This window comes from Acanthopagrus latus, chromosome 7 (genome assembly GCF_904848185.1).
Source record: "Acanthopagrus latus isolate v.2019 chromosome 7, fAcaLat1.1, whole genome shotgun sequence".
Taxonomy (NCBI): domain Eukaryota; kingdom Metazoa; phylum Chordata; class Actinopteri; order Spariformes; family Sparidae; genus Acanthopagrus; species Acanthopagrus latus.
The window spans coordinates 2,658,090-2,677,101 of NC_051045.1; the positions used below are offsets into that span (position 1 = coordinate 2,658,090).

Below are 19,012 nucleotides of genomic sequence, written 5' to 3' on the forward strand. Positions count from 1 at the left end.
TGTTCTGTCCTGTCAGGTGATCCCTGCTCTGTATGGCCTGGTAGAAACCAGCATGAGCCACCAAAGTCAACATACACATACGTTTGTGCCGGCATGTGACAGCTCATTCAAGCCGACGCAGTGCAGACCGGCAGTTTGTGAATAATTCAAAGTGATTATTAATATTTGAAGCTGAACAGCACGGCGGATGAAAGAGTCATCAGATAGACTCCTTTCATCCTTCTTTCCTCCTTCCTCCTCCCCTCCGATAATGGAGAGAAGAAGCAGAGTGAGACATGAAGAGAAAGAAAAGTCCGTCACGTGGGGAGAGGCGATGAATAAAAGAGGGGGGAGGGAGAACGCTATCGAGGAATGTGAGGACAGAACAATGAGCGTGTGGTGGCGCTGGTTTCATGACGTGACATGACGAAGGACGACATCATCAGCAAAGAAACTGTCTTGCACGGCTCGGTGTTGTGTCACGTTCTGAACGTTTAACGTCGGCGCTACTTGTGTGCGACTACGCTGCACTCACAGGCGTAAAAGCACTGCAGCGCTAATGTCGACCATAATTTGCTTTAGACACTCGGCTTGTGATCTTTCTCCTTGTCGATGTGCGATTTTAATCTCCCTCCTGTGATGAAAAATGGAACCGTTGCTATTAATTGCAAAATCTTGACCTCACAGCCCTCAATTATTCACCATCCACTATCGAATTCAGCTCATTTCATCACTGAATACAAATGCCTCTCCTGAAGGGTTCATGGGGCTAATCCCTTTAATTGCATTTATTAATTACAAGATCAAAGTCACATGCAAGTAGAGGCAAACAGGTGGTAGAATAAAAAAAAACAAAAAACAAAGATGGATGGAAAGAGAGAGAATAAATGACGATGAAATGATGTGAGGGGAAAAGAGCTGTTGCAACAATACAGACAGAAGGAATTCAATAATTTGCTTTAACTCACTGAACATGACAGTATTAACACAGTAATCTGAGCTGCTCAGTGCAAATGTTTGAGAGACAGGAAGAAAATCTGATTTGAACGAAGTGATTTTTACTGTAAACGAGAGTAAGACCATCAGTGGTGTTGGACAGAGAATTGGCTAACTGAGTTTTTCCCTCTTTCCACTGGTTTGTTCGCCTGAGTGATGTTATCTGTCTCAGGTGGCACCAGAGGAGAAACATAATTTGCCTGACAATGACTTTCTTTGTCTCCTTTGTTAAAGGCTAAAGGAGGAAATTTCATAAGAATGCAGGAAATACGGCAAAACAAAATGGATGTGAGCGTGAAGAGTGACAGGAAGCAACCGGAGCATCTGCTTCAACGATATTCAGCTCAGTCGGGTGTTTCTCAGTACGAGGACGACAACAAACTGGGGCGAACTGATGGATTTGCAGCATTTCTGTTTGCACTAAAGGCTTTAAATTAATGAGTGAGCTCCAGTCTTTTCTGTCCACATGCACGAGTTTTCTGCTTTCGAAGGGCAGCAAAAAGAAAACTGTAGTAAGACTCGTGTCGAGGGTTTTTTTTTTTTCCAAGGCCAAGAGAAAACTATATTGACCAGCTGGAGTACCATGTAATGATGTAGCATGAGCTTGAATCAAATGCAATTCAGCAATAGTTTTTTTCTACATTCAACAAAAAGACCATTACCAGGTGCTAACGCTCTTTGAAGCAAACCAATTGCCAGAATAGAACAGATGTTGGAATGGACGTCCTATTCTTTAGGTTCAGTTTGCTATTTTGCTGTGACAGTGTTGTGTTGATGTTGGGTTTGGTGTGGCATTAAAAAAACCACTTGGTTAGGGTTCAGAAAATGTTCATGTTTTAGCTTAAAAAACCTACTAACATGACAAGAAATTGTTCCAGAGGTCTGGTTAAAAAATATCTTGCAGTGTCACCTTCACAAATATTGAAACACAGTTGGACCACATCAAAAATAATAGTGATGCTCCGCAGGGTCGACGTGAAGTCTTGAGTCCTTTTGCGGAAGATGGGGAATGACTCTGCTGTCATGACACTGGTCGGGAGTTCGTTCCATCACTGAGGTGCCAGAACAGAAAGGAGTCGCGACTTCGCTGAGCGGGCTTGGTTTGCTCTCAGCGGTGGCGGTACCAGTCGGCCAGCTGATGTAGTAGAGCGAAGGCGTGTGGTCGGACCGGCGTTTGGACGTAAACGGTTGCAGTTCCATTGACGGCCTTGAACTCCAGCACCATCGTCTTGAATCAGTCGTAGTTAATAGTCATCACATTGACAAAGCGCTGGATGGGGCATGTATCAGACTCTGGAGTTTGGGTGGGAGACTGAGGTTTACGACTCCAACAGTTGAAGTTTGCTTTGCTCTTAGCCTGAGAATTATTCTTGTTGCCGACCTTTAAAAGTTTATTCCTTTATTAGAATCTTACATTTGGAACTGGGTGTCTGTCGATCGGGTTGGGAGCTGCTGTGTGCCGCTATCAGCTTGCAAATTGGATTTTGTTCAGAGGTCAATCCCGGCTTCAGTGTTTATATGAGGATGCTGGAGAAGCCAAAAGTAGTCAAAAAAGAATTAGAGAGCGAGCTGAGGAATGACCTGGCAGCCGAGAGAAAACAGAGTGAGGGAGGCATGAAGCAGTAAAGCGTCTTTAACGGATGGTTAAATATTTCATGCTTATTTTGGAGACTGTGAAATTCCTTAAGTGCAGACGCAGAGAGTGACTGCAAACACAGCCGAGACTACGAGATCAGTGCGTCTCAGCTGCATTTCAGGAATGTAATATGCACCGAGGGAGAAACATTAGACTGATGCTCAGCTCACACTGCTGTGATCAGACTGAGCAGTTTGATCCCATGTCAGAATCACCAGTCGATCCCTGATGTGGGTGAATGGAATATAGTGTCAATTAGTTGATCAATTGACCAACTTTCATCCGTTTACCACCAGTTGAATGTGTTGAATCTCCCAACAGCATCTTGTCAGACTAACTGCTCACAGCTGCTAACTGTATTCTCTTTAATTCAGCCATGACTGTAGCTACTGTTAGCTTGTTTTCACCAGAAGCACAGGAGCTTTGGACGCAGACATCCTCAATATAACGTCAAAACATCACATTCTGTTAATAATGATAACGATGGTAATTAATTTAGTTTCCAGCTACACACTCACTGAATTAATTTTGATGGGATTTTGGTGGGTCAGTGGGTGCTAATGTGTCAGAACGTCAACATGCTGACGGGTGACGCGGCTGGTGTGATCCCATCGCAAGATTTATTTTCTGCCTTCTGCGAGATTGTCCTGATTTTTGATCAAAGAACGCAGGATGATTTAAGAGAAAATGTCTGTCGTTATCAGACACTTCCTGTTCATACAGAAAGTTATCGAGCCAAAAGTAATTTTCAGTTTCCTGTTTCAAAGATTTTGACGGTTGATATTGATTTTTTCCTCTCTTTTGTGTTTCTGTTGTGTTCATCGCGGTGACTTGTCTTTTGATACTAATCATCTTGTGCAACGATGCTGCATTTATTTTCTTTCATATAACAACTTCTTTGTCCGCGCCTTTATCAATGTACATGTGAAGAAAAGTTGTCCTCTTTGAAACTTGATTGAAAAGACATCTCACTTCTGAACACACTGCCAGGATTACAGTGTTACTGACTGTAGCTTCTCTTTGCTCAGGGCTCGTCTCTCCGTCCTTTCTTCTCTCGCCCTCTTTATTTTCCTTTCTCTTCTCTGTCGCTGCCACCGCTGCAAGGAGCCTTGAACTCATAATTATAATGCAATTATAGTTTCAGTGAATGACACAGAGGGAGGAAGGGAGGAAAAGAAAATGTGGTAGTGTAGGGAACAGGGCTACATATTGGGAGACTGCTGCAATAGAGAAAGAGAGAGAGAGAGAGATTGTCTTTGAGCCAGAAACACAGAAGGCCAGAAGACAAGAGAGACGAAAAGAGACCCGTGGAGAGAGAAGACAAGATGTTCTGGAGAGGAGAGGGAGGCAGAGCTACAGAGTTTGGCTGGGAAGACTCGGTCCCTGATGTAAAGAGGGGAGAAAAGCTGAACAGATATAAAATATTCCCTCTGAAGACTCTCCTGCCTACAAGTCTTCAATATGCAGAGAAGGAGGGGGGTGTAAAAGAGAGTAAGAGGTGGAAGAGGACAAGAAGGCAGAAGGAAGATCAGAGGAGCAAGATATAGAAGAGATAAGGGAGGAGACAGAGAGAAAAGAAGCTGATGGAAAAGCGAAGAAGGAAGAAGGTGAAGAAATGTAGTAGCTATCATCCTAACGTGCATTATGTTGAAGGAGAAATCAAGCTGGATTCAGAAAACAGGTGAGAAACAGTTGAAGAAACAAACATTTGGCGATCCTCAAAACGTCACAAAACACCGTGAAAAGGTTGTAAAATGCTCCAGATACGAGTGTTACGACTTAGAGTCTAACCTCAGTCTTCCATTACACAGTTATAGTCAAACAATATATGAAGACTGTAATCACTTTAGTGTTCATCATGCATTTCTTCTGAGGGATCACTTCACGTCAGCGTGGACAGAAGTCTCTCACAAAGTTCATCTTGGATTAATGAGGCCAACTGAAATTAAGATGCATGTTTTGTTTTTGTTTTTTTGGCATTTTTTTTTTTTAATGCTGCAGCATCTGCTCTCCAAATGAACCGCCATGTGTTCTCCTTTGAGAAAACGTCAGAAACCCAAAGGGACGACGGTGCCTTTCTGTCTCAGCTTTTAATCAGTTACAGTCGGTTCTGATAAAACATTTGTGAAAACCAGTATTGTAGGCAGATGGTTAGAATCAGGGGTTAAATTGAAACGTGTGGCCGAACTCATCAGCACCTAATCCTCGAACATACGGTAGTGAAAGTATGACAGATTAGGCCGCGCTCCAAGAAGAGAAACACACAAAAATACTTCCACTAGATTTCTAGAGTTATGCACTTGGAAGCACCATGAAGTCCCTGTTGGCACGCAGGTGCTTTGCTGTATAAAAGGAGAGAGATTTCATAATTGTCCAGGTGCATCTGAATATACAGTGAGGTCCCTGTGTTTATGTGGGAGTGTGTCAAACTCCCTGACTGCAGGCGACACCAGAGCACAAAACAGATCATCAGCATTTTCTTACAAACATACAACACTTGTGGAGGAAAGTTCCAAGATTCACTGTTTCATTTCAGTGTTATCAAAGAGGGACGACATCTCGTTCAGTGTCTTTCCTGAGCTGCTCGACTGTCCTGGACCAAATTAACCCCCAATCGTAATGGCAGCTAGCTGTGAGCTAGCAGCCCGCTGCAAAAGAGCTACAGACTTTAAATTAAACTACAACTGCAAAAGATCCAACGGAAACACATTCTGTTGTGCACCAAACCAGATCAGCAGATAAAACAGCATGTAAACCTACCTACACATGTTGTCCTGGTCATTTTAGACGCTGGTCTGGTTTTCACTCTTCAGCACCGTTTGCAACACATTTCTTTGTCTCTCGCTGGAGCTCGATCTGCCGGCCTCTGTCAAACACAGACACGCCCATATAGTTTCCTATACATTCAGTTTTATTTATATTTCCCAAACACCCTCTCTCCTTTTTAAAAGCAAAAGATTACAGAAGAAACAGATTTATTTTTTACTTCAGATAATTTGCTGATTTCCGCTGGTATCTTCCAGAGTTACAATCTGGTATCAAGTAAGATACTACGAAATACTTTGTTCCATCAACAAAACACCAACCTGCATGCTGCAGTCTGGTCTCTGCAGCTTGATATTCAGAGTGAAAGTCCATAAACTTTAACTTCAAAACAGAACGATTAATCTACACTCACGTCTGCTCACAAATAAAGATTTAGATTTATCTGGATTATTATGAAAAGCATTATTTGGTTTGACAGTCGAACACGACTTCCTTCAGCAACTCTTCTTCCTCTTCTCTGCCGCTCTTTTCAGAACTTTTCATTCCTTGTGTTCATTTTGCAGCTGTTAAGTCTTAAAATTTAAATTTAGGCAAGAAAAATGTTATGAAAGTATTGAGAACATCTTCAGTTCGGCTTCCTGAGACCTGCAGATGCAGTGCAGAAGGATGGAAATAAAATCAGAAAGAGCTGAGGGCATGGAGACAGATAACAAAGTGAAGAGGGGGAAAGATACAAAGAACTAAAAAAAAAAAAAAAAAAAAAAAAAAAAACAGTCAGAGGAAGGTAATGAGAAGGATGAAAGGATAAAAGACTGAAAGACACAGATGTTGAGATGCAAGGGAATACATGAGTGAGAGACCTCAGAAAGAGAGAGAGGGAGATGTTGAGTAAGATGAACGTCATCTCAAACTGGAGAAAAAAGAGGAGAGTCAGAGAAAGGAAGAAGGAAAGAAAGAAGAGGATGTGTTGAGGGGGGAAAAAAGGGGGAGTGCTAAAGAGCCTGAGGCCAAACTGAATGAAGGGGGGAGGAGAGGAGGGAGAGGGGGGAGGCGGAAATATCCAACTGCAATGCGTTTTTTTTTTTTTTTTTGTAAAGTTTTATCCAGGGCAGCTGAAGCAGAGAAAACCTCAGAGTGCTTTCGAGTCAGAATATCTGCAGACACACCCGACACACGTTCAGTACGTTAGTCACTAGAGGTGTCCATCCCTCCCTCATGAGACGATTCAATACGCATCCCGATACATGAGCTACGACACGATTCAGGGACGATACATTTTAAATACGGAACGATTCGATATGATATGATGCAATCTGATACAGTTCTTAGCATTTGTTTAATCTAGACATTCATTTCCCATTTTAAATTAAAATTTCTAGCAGTTCTATAAAAGTGGCACTGCTTACCTCACCATGTCTCCAGAGCCATCACTCTCAGCCACACTGTGAGGTCGTGAGTCCTTCACAATAAAACAGGTGATAGATGTTGTGATGACCTTTGACCTCGCTGAGTTGTGGCTGGAAACAGTTTTTAACATCCGTGTTGTTGTCTTGCGTGTTCTTGCTTGTGCTAGCTGTAATGTTACTATCGTTAGCATCCACAGATGCCTCGTCACCCACGTAGTTTTCTCCATGTCGTCTCACCAGGTGAGTTTTCAGACTTGTCGTGCTACTGCTGCACTTAATATCTGTTCTACAGACCTTACATGAGGCCAGACTTCTGTCCACATGTCCCTCCTTCTTATAAAATCCAAATCTCTTCCAAATAGATTTCAGATTAGCTGGTCAGACATGTTGTTGTTCTTGTTGTTGTTGTGGTTTTTTCCTCGGATACACTAACTTTACTCTCACGAGAATCTCGCGTTGACCTTTAACGAGAGAGTTGAGAGACGCTCTGCAGAATTAGCAGCAAAACTTCCGTCAACCACTACATAACTTTAGAATCAGGCCATCAACCTATTAACGGTAAATTTAAATTGATGCAGAGATCTGCGTATCGAAGTAGTCCCATCTTTAACGTTAAAAAAGGTAATTGATTCATACCGGTGAATCTTCACACCCCTATTAGTCACTAATTCATGTCTTTTAATTGTTTTAAAGAGGTCCTCAACATCTCCTGTGGATATTTCACTGTTTCTACCTCAGATCATCTTCTGTTCACAAAGAGGTCCGTTTGTTTTAACATCTCATCATAAATCTTTTTTTCCAACTGTGCACTCAAAGGAATATCAATCAAACTGACGTCGGTTTCGTCCTCCTAACAATAATGTTTGTCTGCTCCTGCAAATGAACTCTTCACATGTCAAAAAGAAATCAAAGAATGAAGTGTCAGCAACATGAAGAAGAAAGAGGCAGAAATAAATAAATAAATCAGCAGAACCCTCGGGGCAAACCAGACAACAAACCATCAGAAAAGTCAATACTCTCTGCAGTTTATCCAGAGGTGACTGAGAACTAAACCTGATGGGAACAAAACCACAGACGCAGGAATACCAAATGAAGAAGCAGCAGAAACCGCAGGGCCACCACAGACCGCTGCTCAGACCGAGTCCACCTCGCCTCACGGGAAAAGACAGAGCAAGACATCAGCAACAAAGGTCCAGCAGAGGAGGCAGATAATCCAACCGAGCTCACACATCACTTAATCTTTTTGGTTATTCACAGTGTAGTATTCAGACTTTCGTTAATGTTCAGCCGAGCCCCTTATTTGAAAGTTTCCCTGTGGAGGTTTCAGTCAGTTTTGGGAACCATGATGCACCTGCAGCCACACAGCGTGTCTCTGCTGGTTCTGCAGGCTGGATTAAACCCTGAACAGGCTGCAGACTCTTGATTAAGGTGCTTAAAACATGTGTGACCGACAGTAAAATCAGCCGCCTGTCTCAGATATTGAACTCTCTGTGTTTCCTGTGTTTTTGTCTCTCTTCAGATACACAAAGATGAAAACAGCCACCAACATCTACATCTTTAACCTGGCTCTGGCCGACTCCTTGTTCCTGGCTACTTTACCTTTCCAGGTATGAACCACCCACCCATGTGCAACAGATTACAACAGTTTCCTGAACTAGATCAGACTACTATTAATTAACAACTAATTGAAAGGTGAACATCATTGCTCAACCTGGTCTGTAGTGGTCGCTGTTGCTGGCTGACTTTGAGAAACAGGAGACATCAAGATTTTGTTGCTGATGGTTGGAAAGTTGGAAAACAATCTTACCTTTACACATTCTCTATTTTGCAAGGCTTTCTAGTTTACCCCTTTGTAATATGAAAGGATAAGTTCAGCCTCACCATGGATGGAAAGTCGACTGAAGGTCACTTTCCTTAAATAATAAAAGGCATTTTTGTTTTATAAAAGATGAAGAATGAACGTAAGACGAGGAAACGTGCCACCACCTCAAATCTGTTCCACTCAAATCTGCTTTAAATTCTCCTGACATTTTTCATTTCACAAACATTTTTACCTGTTTTTAATTCACATGCTGCTTCATTTAGTGCTATGAACGTTTAATAAAGTCCCCTGAAAGACTGTGGTGGTTCATGTGCTCTCTGCTAGCATCTGGATGTTATAAGGACTTTCATCAGTCACTGGCTGGTTGTCAGGTGTTATGGTTTCATGCTTCGCTGCCCTGATTTGTTTCCACCTCATTGAATAACTAACTGTCCAAAGTCATATTTCAGAGGAGATGGAGTTCTGTGTTCTGCCCCCGGCTGTGTTTCCATGTTCATTCTCTGATTTCTGGATGTTTCTCAGGGCACAGACGTGTTTCTCGGCTTCTGGCCATTTGGGAACGCTCTGTGCAAGGCAGTGGTGTCTATCGACTACTACAACATGTTCACCAGCACCTTCACCCTGACAGTGATGAGTATGGACAGGTATGTGGCCGTCTGCCACCCTGTCAAAGCGCTGGACATGAGGACTCCTCACAAGGCCAAGGTAAAAAAAAAAAAAAAAAAAAGAAACTTTAATTTCAAAGTGAGATATGCACCTTTTCAAAAACCCTTCACACCTCCTGTATTCTCCCTGAAGTGACCGCTGGCATCAGATAAGACGTCAACAATCTCTTCAGCTCACTTCAGGCGTCGTTGCCAGGTCATGAAATGTGGCTGCTGTCAGGCTGGGAAACATTAAGCATGAAAATAAAATGACACCTGCACCGTCATATTCCAGCAGTGACGTAAACATACAAAGGTTGATGTGGGGACATGCATCAGGCCTCTGTACTGTAGGCTACTTTATGTCGACACCTCTGATTATGATGGTATGTGAAAGCGAAGCTGTTCGAGCGATGTCTTCACTGGACTTTGACGAGTCAACCTTGTGTCCTGTGATGGCATCTTAAGAAAACACCTTTTAAGGTGCTGATGAAACGCTGAAACCCAACAGCTGATTTGAGTGGTTCTGACAATTTCTCTGCCCACTCCCTCCTTATCACAGTGATCCGATCAGATTGCCGTTGTGTAGAAATATGAAGGAATCTCACTTCAAAGGGGAACTCGTGAAAGTCTGTGACGTTTCTTGGCGACTAACTAAGTAATCCCCAGTGATTTTCACTTGTATCAGAGTCAGAAGGGACTCATGACTGGAAAAATTAAGATAAACCTGCAGGTGTTGCAGGCTTCTTGAGGCTAGCTACATTAGCCTAACACCTCCACTGCACATACTGCTTTCCAGACAAAATTTGAGGTCAGAATTTGCATGACACTAAAAGTGACGACAGACTGGCAGTGAGTAGATGGATTGGCCTCCAGACTAAAAGAACAATCTGGATCATGTCAACTCACACTTGGTCTCTTCCCAACTGTCCGCTCACAGTCTGTAGACAATGCAGATATGTGGACATGAGGGAAATGACGCTTCTTACTGTGTAACCAGTCCATCTGATTGATTCACCTTCATGCGATCATGTCCTCAGGTGGTGAATATCTGTGTGTGGGTGTTGGCTTCAGCCTTTGGCGTCCCGGCCATGGTCCTGGGGAATGTAGAGGAGGAGCAGGAGCATAACAGTGAGTACATGTACACACAAACATGCACAAAGAGCCTCACAGCATATATACTGTACCTCCATGTGCATTTTACTTATGGCTGTGATTTTATGAATTTCTATGCGAATATGTGAAATCCAGCAGCCTGCTCGATGGTCTAGTGCAGAAGTATAGAGAGCAAGAAAGTTTGGATCAAACCTAATCAAACTGCAACCATTTGACAACTTTAAGGGCGCAATTTTTGAAGAAAATTGATTCAAGATTGTAGGACGGGTCGACTGCCACTCCGAAGCGTCGGTGTTTGATTTGACTGCGGAGGCCTTCACATCAAATCTGATGCTTCGGTGGTGGGTAACAAGTCACAGTTTGAAGCTTGAGGCTGCTGACCGAGCTGCCGAATTCGACAAGTTGGAAGTGAGAACATGTTGCGCAGTGCAACACAGTCTTTACAGAGATATTTCACTGTCTGCTGGAGAAAAATAGCTTCAAACTGTGTTTGAAGAGAGTGCTGAGGGAGGAGTGACGTGAATGAACCTATTTACAAATGTTGTCCCAGTTTTTATCGCTTTTATTGCACAGCATCAGACTAATAGGCTCTGCGCATGTTGTCGTTCGATGCCCTCTTTATTTCGATTGCCAGTCAGACACCGTATAATGCCAGATGAACTCTCACACAGCAGGTGCACATTTATACCTCCCAAAATAGAAACAATTCCAGCTCTTGATCTCTTTTGTTTTAATGTGAACCAGTTAACAGAGGTTGTGTCAGTCGACCGAAGAGACAACAGCGTGCGTCATGTTTGACTCAATCAGGCTGTTATTTTTGATTATTAACAGCTAGATGACTGTTGAGCGAGGTCCTATTCAAGAGTCGACGCAACAAAGTCTGTGTTGTCTTGTTGAATAATGGCAGCTCAGATAGCTGAATGTTTTTGAGAGAAACTACTAGAAAAACAGCATAATTTACATCGTCTAAACATGCATGATTGAGGTTAACTAAATGAGGAGAATACAACTGAATTCAGTGACGTTGGATTCAATCAGCAGAGAGCTAATTACTCAATTTTGAAGGAATAACAAGTAAAGCAGAACTGTAATCCATTAAATGAGACTTTCTAACACTTACTGAGCAGGAAAAATAAGGAACAAAGAAATAAACATTTCTGTGCACACATCAGACTCACCGAACACAATCTCATCGCACCGGTGTCGATCATTAAGGATGCACAACTACAGTAATTGCAATGCAGTTTTGCCGCCAAGAAAAACGTTCACGTTTTTCCATCAGGTGCTTCCAAACTCAAACCAATCCACTTCCTCGACCCAGCCGTGAGCAGCTGTCTGACCATTTCTATTCATTGCTTTTTCCCAGTATTATACATGAGCTGGGTAATTTTCTCAGCAGACTCTCCTGCACTGATGTGACCATGAAAGTTTAAATTTATTTCACTTTGAGCTCAGCTGCAGGATCCAGGAATCCGAGATGAGACATAATAGCCTGTGGTTCTGGTCCTCAAATTGATTCCTGTCACTGAGGCTTTTCAGTTAGTCGATTAATTGATTTGTCAGTCAAAAGAAAATTAATCAGCTTCTTAAATTTAAGAATTGCTGCCTTTCGTCAGTCAGTTGGACAAAAGATGCAATCAGAAGATGTCATTTTTTTTCTGACATTTTTGACAGTTTTGACTAAATGATCCACTAATAAGTAGTGAAAATATCTGGTCGATTATTGAAAGGATCAGCAGCACATTTAATGATCAGTGATATATCAGAATTCAGATGCAGCTACGTCACGCAATGCTCCCGTTCTATCTTCAAGAGCATGGGATTTACTTTAAAACTTATTAGTTACACCATCCTATCAGTTTTTAGTTATCCTACACTTTAATGATGTTGCTTTCACTGCCCTCCAGCTTTATAAGTTTGAATAATGCATGTCTTTGTCTCAGCCCCTTGTGAGAAGAAGGAAGTGTGTGATAAGTTTATTAATAACTCCCAAAGACAGGCAGTTGTCATTTTACTGCTTCGGTCTAAACTCCCCGCTGTACTTTTTAAATCCAAAATTTGAGTTGGTTTTATGTGACTGAATAATAAAAATCAGCTTTTCCCCTCCCTACCACCTTACAATCAAACCTTCACGACGAGGCTATAACTTTCCATGCCTGACAACTTTATATACTTCGCCATTGCTGCGTCTGCTCAGCTGGCAGCAAGAGACAGATCCGACCGTACTACGAGCATAAAGCGTCGTTTCAAGTCCATATTAAACAGAGCATCACCTGGAGTTGGATAATTAGATGTAGTCTGGCTTCAGTAGCCACAGCTTAACCCTGTTTCTTTTAATGAGATGTCAATCAGCTGCTCATGAAGGTTTAACCGCTTCTGTGCGGTGCTCAGTGCAACATGAGCAATCTGATTGGACAGGTCGAACACAGGTTGGGCGGAGTCATTATGTTTTCAGGTTGTCCATCCAGCCCATTCTTCTTAACGCAGTTGACCATTTTTACGGCAGACTTATTGACTTGTCAAAGCAGGAAAAGCACAGGTTGGAATTCATAACATTTATGATGGCTGCATTCCATTTAGGTGAGCTCGGTCCAGAGCTCTGGTGTTGTGCGTGCTTGCTTGGTACTGGCATGGATACAGGGACACTTAACAGAACGGTGCCATCGTTGGTCACACCTGTGTTTGTCCTGCTTTGACAAGTCAAAGTGTCTGCTGTGAAAAAGGGTCCATGTCTGAAGAGTGCCTTGTGGGCATTTCTAATAATCTGCCATAAGCACAGAATTAATATGATGATTACAATATGATTTTACACAAATGTCTACTTGTATCATCATAATGTTTAGTTAAAAATGTTCAGACAGCTCAGGAACAGCAACTTCACTCCTGCCTAACCAAGCTCTTTCCCTAGCCCTGGCCAAGGAGGTTTGGTTTGTTACCTAAATCTATCCAAACTATCAAGCTAGCATTTCACAAGGTTTACCTGTCGACTACGATGATTAAGGCTCCCTGACTTCATCCTTTCCTGCACATCTATAACTCATAACATGTGGATGGCATGGAATGAAACACGTAAAGTTTTAAATGTGTAGACATGACAAACATCCTTAAGAGTAGCATGCTGTTTATACACCATCACACCAGATATCAATGGTCTCAATGACAAACAGCCATGACTCCAACCGAGAGAATACAAGTAAATATGAAAAAAGGCTAAATATATCTTTGAACTGCTTCGACTCTTCATCACAGGCTCTCCGTGTTGCTCTCTCTCTGATAACACCTGATGAATGACAGCAGCTTCACTCCCGCTGTGAAATAGACTTGTTTCATTTCTCTTCTCATAGCTGCTTATCAGTTTCTGCCGAGTGGATCCACCTGGGTCCTTCCTCTTCTTCTTTTTCTTCTTCTTCTTCTTCCTCTTCACACGTATATTTATAGTTTAATGTTAATGGAAACTTCTGCAGTGAAAAAAAGATTATACTCTACATGCTCAAAGATTTGTTTTCGGCCTCGAAGCAGTGCATTTGCCTTATAGGGCTGCATGAGATGATGATGAGCTGTCGGTGATGCGATCGTGCTGGCAGCCCTCGGATATCATGACAAACTTGCTGTTGGAGTTTAGAGCTCACAGATGGCAGCTCTGCTCCTAAAAAGGCAAAAAATGTCAGAGAATTCTGTCCAAGTTTTTACAGTAACAAGTGCACAATAACGTTTAAGGGGCAGTACGTGAAGTTTATACAAACCCAAAGCAGAAAATCACCAAAATATGTCATCGGTAGGTAAACAGGGTCGGTCGTTAAACACTGGTGGCTCGACATTCCTGAAGCAGCTGCTGAGATTTCTGGCTCATAAAGCACAATTTCTGGACTTTATTGTTTTAGAGCAAAGAAACAGTCCTGACCACCGCAGTGCTAATACACAGCTTGTTTAGCTAGCTTACTCATTTATGTCATGCCAGAGCGACTCTACTGTTTATGACACGTTCAGCTAAGGCGAGAAAGGAGAGGACAAGTTTAATGTTGTAATTCATATTGCTGATGTAAGTCATAATATAACCATCTTATAAGAAAACAAAATTGTTAAATTTTCCCCCAAAGATGGTAATATTCATCTCTACAGAGCAAGATCACCAGAAAACAGGGTTTTAATCACCTCAGGTTCAAAACTTTGGTTGATTTTAAAGTTTTGAGAAATGTATACATATTTAGGTTATATACAAACACAAACAGCAAACAAAGATTTAGGGAAAAAATACAAAAATATCTTTTTATCTCTTTTATCTTTTTAACCCACTTTGATCTTTGTGTTTCAAAGTCAAACAAGAAAACTGTCAGAAGTCTTCCACTGCAGTAAATTATTATTTTTACTCTATGTGAGAATGATTCATCAGGGTCATATGTGCTGAAAGGAATCAGCTTCAAATGTCACATATTATAATTGATCTGCTGTTGAACCTTTTTAATTAACTCTTATGATAAAGGATTAATACATTGGTCTCTGAGTTGATCAGACTGAGTAAAGCTTTCAGCCTGCAGTGTTACAGTGTAGATTCACTTTATCTTCACAGTTTCCAGATAATAGAATTCACAGATGTTAAATTATCTGCATGAGAATGAATATTTTCAAAAAGTGCTTCAATCTCATATGCAGGGCTTTATATTTAATGCTTTAAATGCTTTCCTTTTGAGACCGTTTGCCTTCTTCTGAATGTTGAATTTCTTTCTTTTCTAAGTTTCATCATCCACAGTTACTGGTCTTTTCTTGGTTTGATCAGCTAAGACCGTTAACAGTGACATTGACTGTTTACTCCAAACGCTAACAGAGACCAGGATGAATAAAACTGATATGTTGCGTGTGAACCATCTTTTCTCTCTGGCCGACCGACCACTGCTGGATGAACATCTCACTAACATGCATGTTTGTTAATCTGCAGTTTACAAGCATTTCCACAACAGTTGATGTGCTCTTGAAAATCAGCTTTGCAAATATTCTTAAAGCAAGCAAATACATACAAAATGATTTTGCATAATGTCTCTTATTATTGAGAACTTCAAATCAGAGTAGCTGATTAGCTGGTGAGGGTGATCGTCCATCCCTGGAAGTAAACAAATATGTAATTCCAGACTGAATAATGAATATTAAAAAAAAAACGTGTTTCAGTCTGAATATCAGACAAAACCTACAGGCAGTCGAACATCGGCGAAGCTGGAAACAGTGTCTGTGTGAACGTCGTCAGATGCAGCTCTGCGCTCCGCTGCTCTCTCCCCTGTGTGACGGCATGCAGACCTGCGTTAAGCTGCTATGAGTCAGTTCACCTGAGACTCTCCAGGTGTGCCAGCTGGCCTGCTGGGTGACATCAGGTCGTCTGTCAGCCTGCAGACACGCTCGCTGCTCCCCTGAAAGCACTCGTCATCTCTCACCACAGATTCACATTCACTACAACTCTGAGAGAGAGAGACTTTTTTTTTTTAATAAGCAGGAATAAAACCTGCTGACTGTGACATTTCACTTTCACTCTGAATATATTATACATATGTGATTTCATTTGACATTATCTGCCTTCATTAAGCTAATGTACTCATTGTGAAACTAGTGGAACAAGTGTGGTTAACAAGTTCACGACAGACAAAAGTGTGATGTGGGTTCAGACGTCTCATTATCTGTAATGTTGCTTCAACAGGAGCAAAACCTGGCCTGCAGTTTCCAGGTGTCACTGAGACAAATGTTGCTGCAACACCCAAACAATCTAAACCGACTGGACCACAGTGTTGTCGCCATGAGCTATGAACACAACATTTATTGTCCAGTTCACGTCAAATATAATTGTCATCACAGTATAACCCTCATCTTCTCATCAGGGTCCTCCTAACTTCAATCTGATCCATCTGTCATTATAAAACAGTGAAGGTTTGTAAACTCCTTCATGTTACACATATTAAATATATATAAATATAAACGATGAAGAACATTTTGAAGGAGCTGCATCTGTTCATCTAAAACCTGAAGTTGGAGGAACTCACATCTATCATTTGATTCCTAATTCATGACAGCTCAGTAACGCACACACCTGGAGAAGGTCGCCGCTGCTTTGTATTTCACTCAGGCTTGATTACTGCAGCTCGTTTCCCGTCTCAGCCTGGCAGCTACATGCCTTCGTCCTGCGGCTGGTGCAGGACGCAGCTGCCAACACGCTCCATGAGAGGACATCTTGTTATTCCAGTTCTCTCTGCCCTGTGCTCGCCGCCTGTCAATTTCAGAATTGATTCTGCTACAGGTTTTTTTAACGGTTTTGCATGGTCAGGGTCTTGCCTGCCTGTGAATTGATTTTTTTTTTCCTCTCTGAGCCCCGATCGAGCCCGGAGAACCTCTGGCAGCTCATTCTGCTGCTCCCAAATCTGTCAGTGACCTCTTAAAATCCATCATCTTCCCCCCAAATCCTTATTTTAAAACCCTCTGTTGCTGTGTGTTTCCGTCAACAATATGTAACCTTGTTAGCGTGAATTACTGCACATAAATGAGTCAGCACTAAAGATCTGGAAGAGGAGCCAGTGGGGCAGAAAAGAGGGAAAACAACTATTATGCTTTTCATATTGATGTTGATGCTAAACAGAGAGAAAATCGCTCAGTGAAACGCCCACACGAGCAGCAGCACGCTGCTCTGCAGTTAAACGGAGTGATGGGTGGGAGCGAGCAGGGGAATGGGAGGTCTGGTGGTTCGGTATCGATCCAGTCTCAGCCTGTAGCTACGGCCTAATCCTCTAATTATTTTTATTAGTCCACTCTACAGCCGAGCTACATCTGCAGCCAGACTCCTCTCTGCGCTCTCTATTTATCTCCTGTTGCATGAACTCGTTGTTCTCTGGTTTTCTGTCGTCTTCCATGTTTCCTTCTCCCTCCTCTCCTCCTATTTCTGCCTCATCTCTCACTCATTTCGTCGCCAGCTCATCTCATTCTCATCGTATTAAGTTTTCTGCTGATTTCATTCTCATCCCCTTAATTTCTTCATTTCATTCTCATTTCGTGTCTCTAATCCTCCTCTTTTCAATTACTACCATCCTCATTCATGTTTCATTTCATTCCCATCCTCATGATTGCATTTCACACTCTTTTCATTCACAATTCCTTAATTTAATTGTCATTTGATCTCTTTCACACCTCAATTACATTCTCACTGCTAGTTGTCCTCCCTGTATCATCTCCAGTATCTCCGGCATTTTCTTCTCATTCCCTCATTTCTGATCTCATTTGGTCTCCTCGGATTGTCGTCCTCTTACTCTCTTGTCACTTTAATTTAATTCACACCTCGTCTTTATTTCATTCTAGTTATTTGTCACCTCATTTGTGTCAATTTTGATCTAATATTCTCATTCTGTTTTTTTTTTCTAGTCTTTGACCTCTCCCTCACCTTTTTTCTCTCCATTATTTTTTTACTCCCACACTCCTGTATCATACTTTAATATCTATATACGATTTGTTGGCAGCTGGTTGTTTATCGTCTGTGTTTTTTATGTGCAACATATCGACGTCCAGCGATCGTGAAGGTTTTACTCCACTTCTGTTCCTCTCCTCTCGCTCTCCCATCTCCTCTAAACAAACAGGGAGGAGAGGAGTGGCTTCATAACCCGACAGCTGCAGGGAAAGTCACGGCACGCCGCTCTCAGTAATTGGGGTCAAAAGCCTTGCCCAAGGGCACAGTGGCAGGAAGGGAGGCTATAATCAGCAGCCACCCTGCTGTCACCGATAGGTGCGGTGACTAATCCATCTAAAGGACTCGCAGCAAATGTGTCGAGTTGTGTTTTCCGGCTGTGTGTCTGTCAGGGTTTCAGTTTTCAGACACGTTACAGAAACTTGTTTCTGCTCCGACACACATCGGATCTTTCTTGATGAACAACTGAAGTTTTCCACAGCCCTCGACTGTCCCTGCTTTGCATAAGAAGTGTAATGTTGGTATTGCCCTGCACTCATAGACGTATGAAGCATGCCTTGTTTTCTCCTGCTGATAGTCAGCTTCTTTTTTTTTTTTTTTTTCTACAACTGCTGCAGTCTTTGACGAGCACATTAATATCCTTGTGACTGAAACGTGTCTTGGATGTATGATCCACTTGGATTCAAAACAGGAGCGGGAAATGAGTCGATAGTTCTGGAATATCAGAGTAATTAGAGACAAGAAGCACACGCTGTGAAGCTTCATATCAAAGGAAGACACAGATTAAAAGTAAAAGAAACCAAAATAGTAATAGAAAAACTTGGCTAAGCAGATAAATACTTTCTACGGTGAGCCGTAGTGGAGTTTAACAAATCGAAACCCAATCGGCAGAAAAACATGTTGGCATATGTACATTTCTGCAAAACCACAGATATGTTGAAACTTGAAATTCTTTATGTTACACGGAAGTAAACTTATATGCATGTAATGCGAACATGGAATGACTTGTATTGTAAAAACTTCTGTGGTTTCACAGAAAAACAATAATTGTATCCTGCCGACTGATGAATCAGTGTCTCTGGTTGGATTCAGAGCAAAACCTCCGTATCACATGTGCACAAACGAAGGTGGTGGTTGACTGGGATGATGAGTGTCAGCGGCTGGAACGAGATCGAGCCAAGAGTTACTGGACGAGAGGAAATGAGCGGAGGGAATAAACAA

General features: G+C 42.0%; 1 protein-coding gene across 1 annotated transcript in view; it reads left to right on the forward strand.

Annotated features, from left to right (window-relative positions):
• Nucleotides 1–19,012, forward strand: part of oprl1 (opiate receptor-like 1) — a 76,669-nt gene that overhangs the window by 43,116 nt on the left and 14,541 nt on the right. The window contains exons 3-5 of the mRNA XM_037105407.1: nt 8,303–8,390; nt 9,128–9,310; nt 10,290–10,380. Coding sequence (XP_036961302.1) covers nt 8,303–8,390; nt 9,128–9,310; nt 10,290–10,380 — 362 coding nt within the window. The remainder of the gene's footprint in view (nt 1–8,302; nt 8,391–9,127; nt 9,311–10,289; nt 10,381–19,012) is intronic.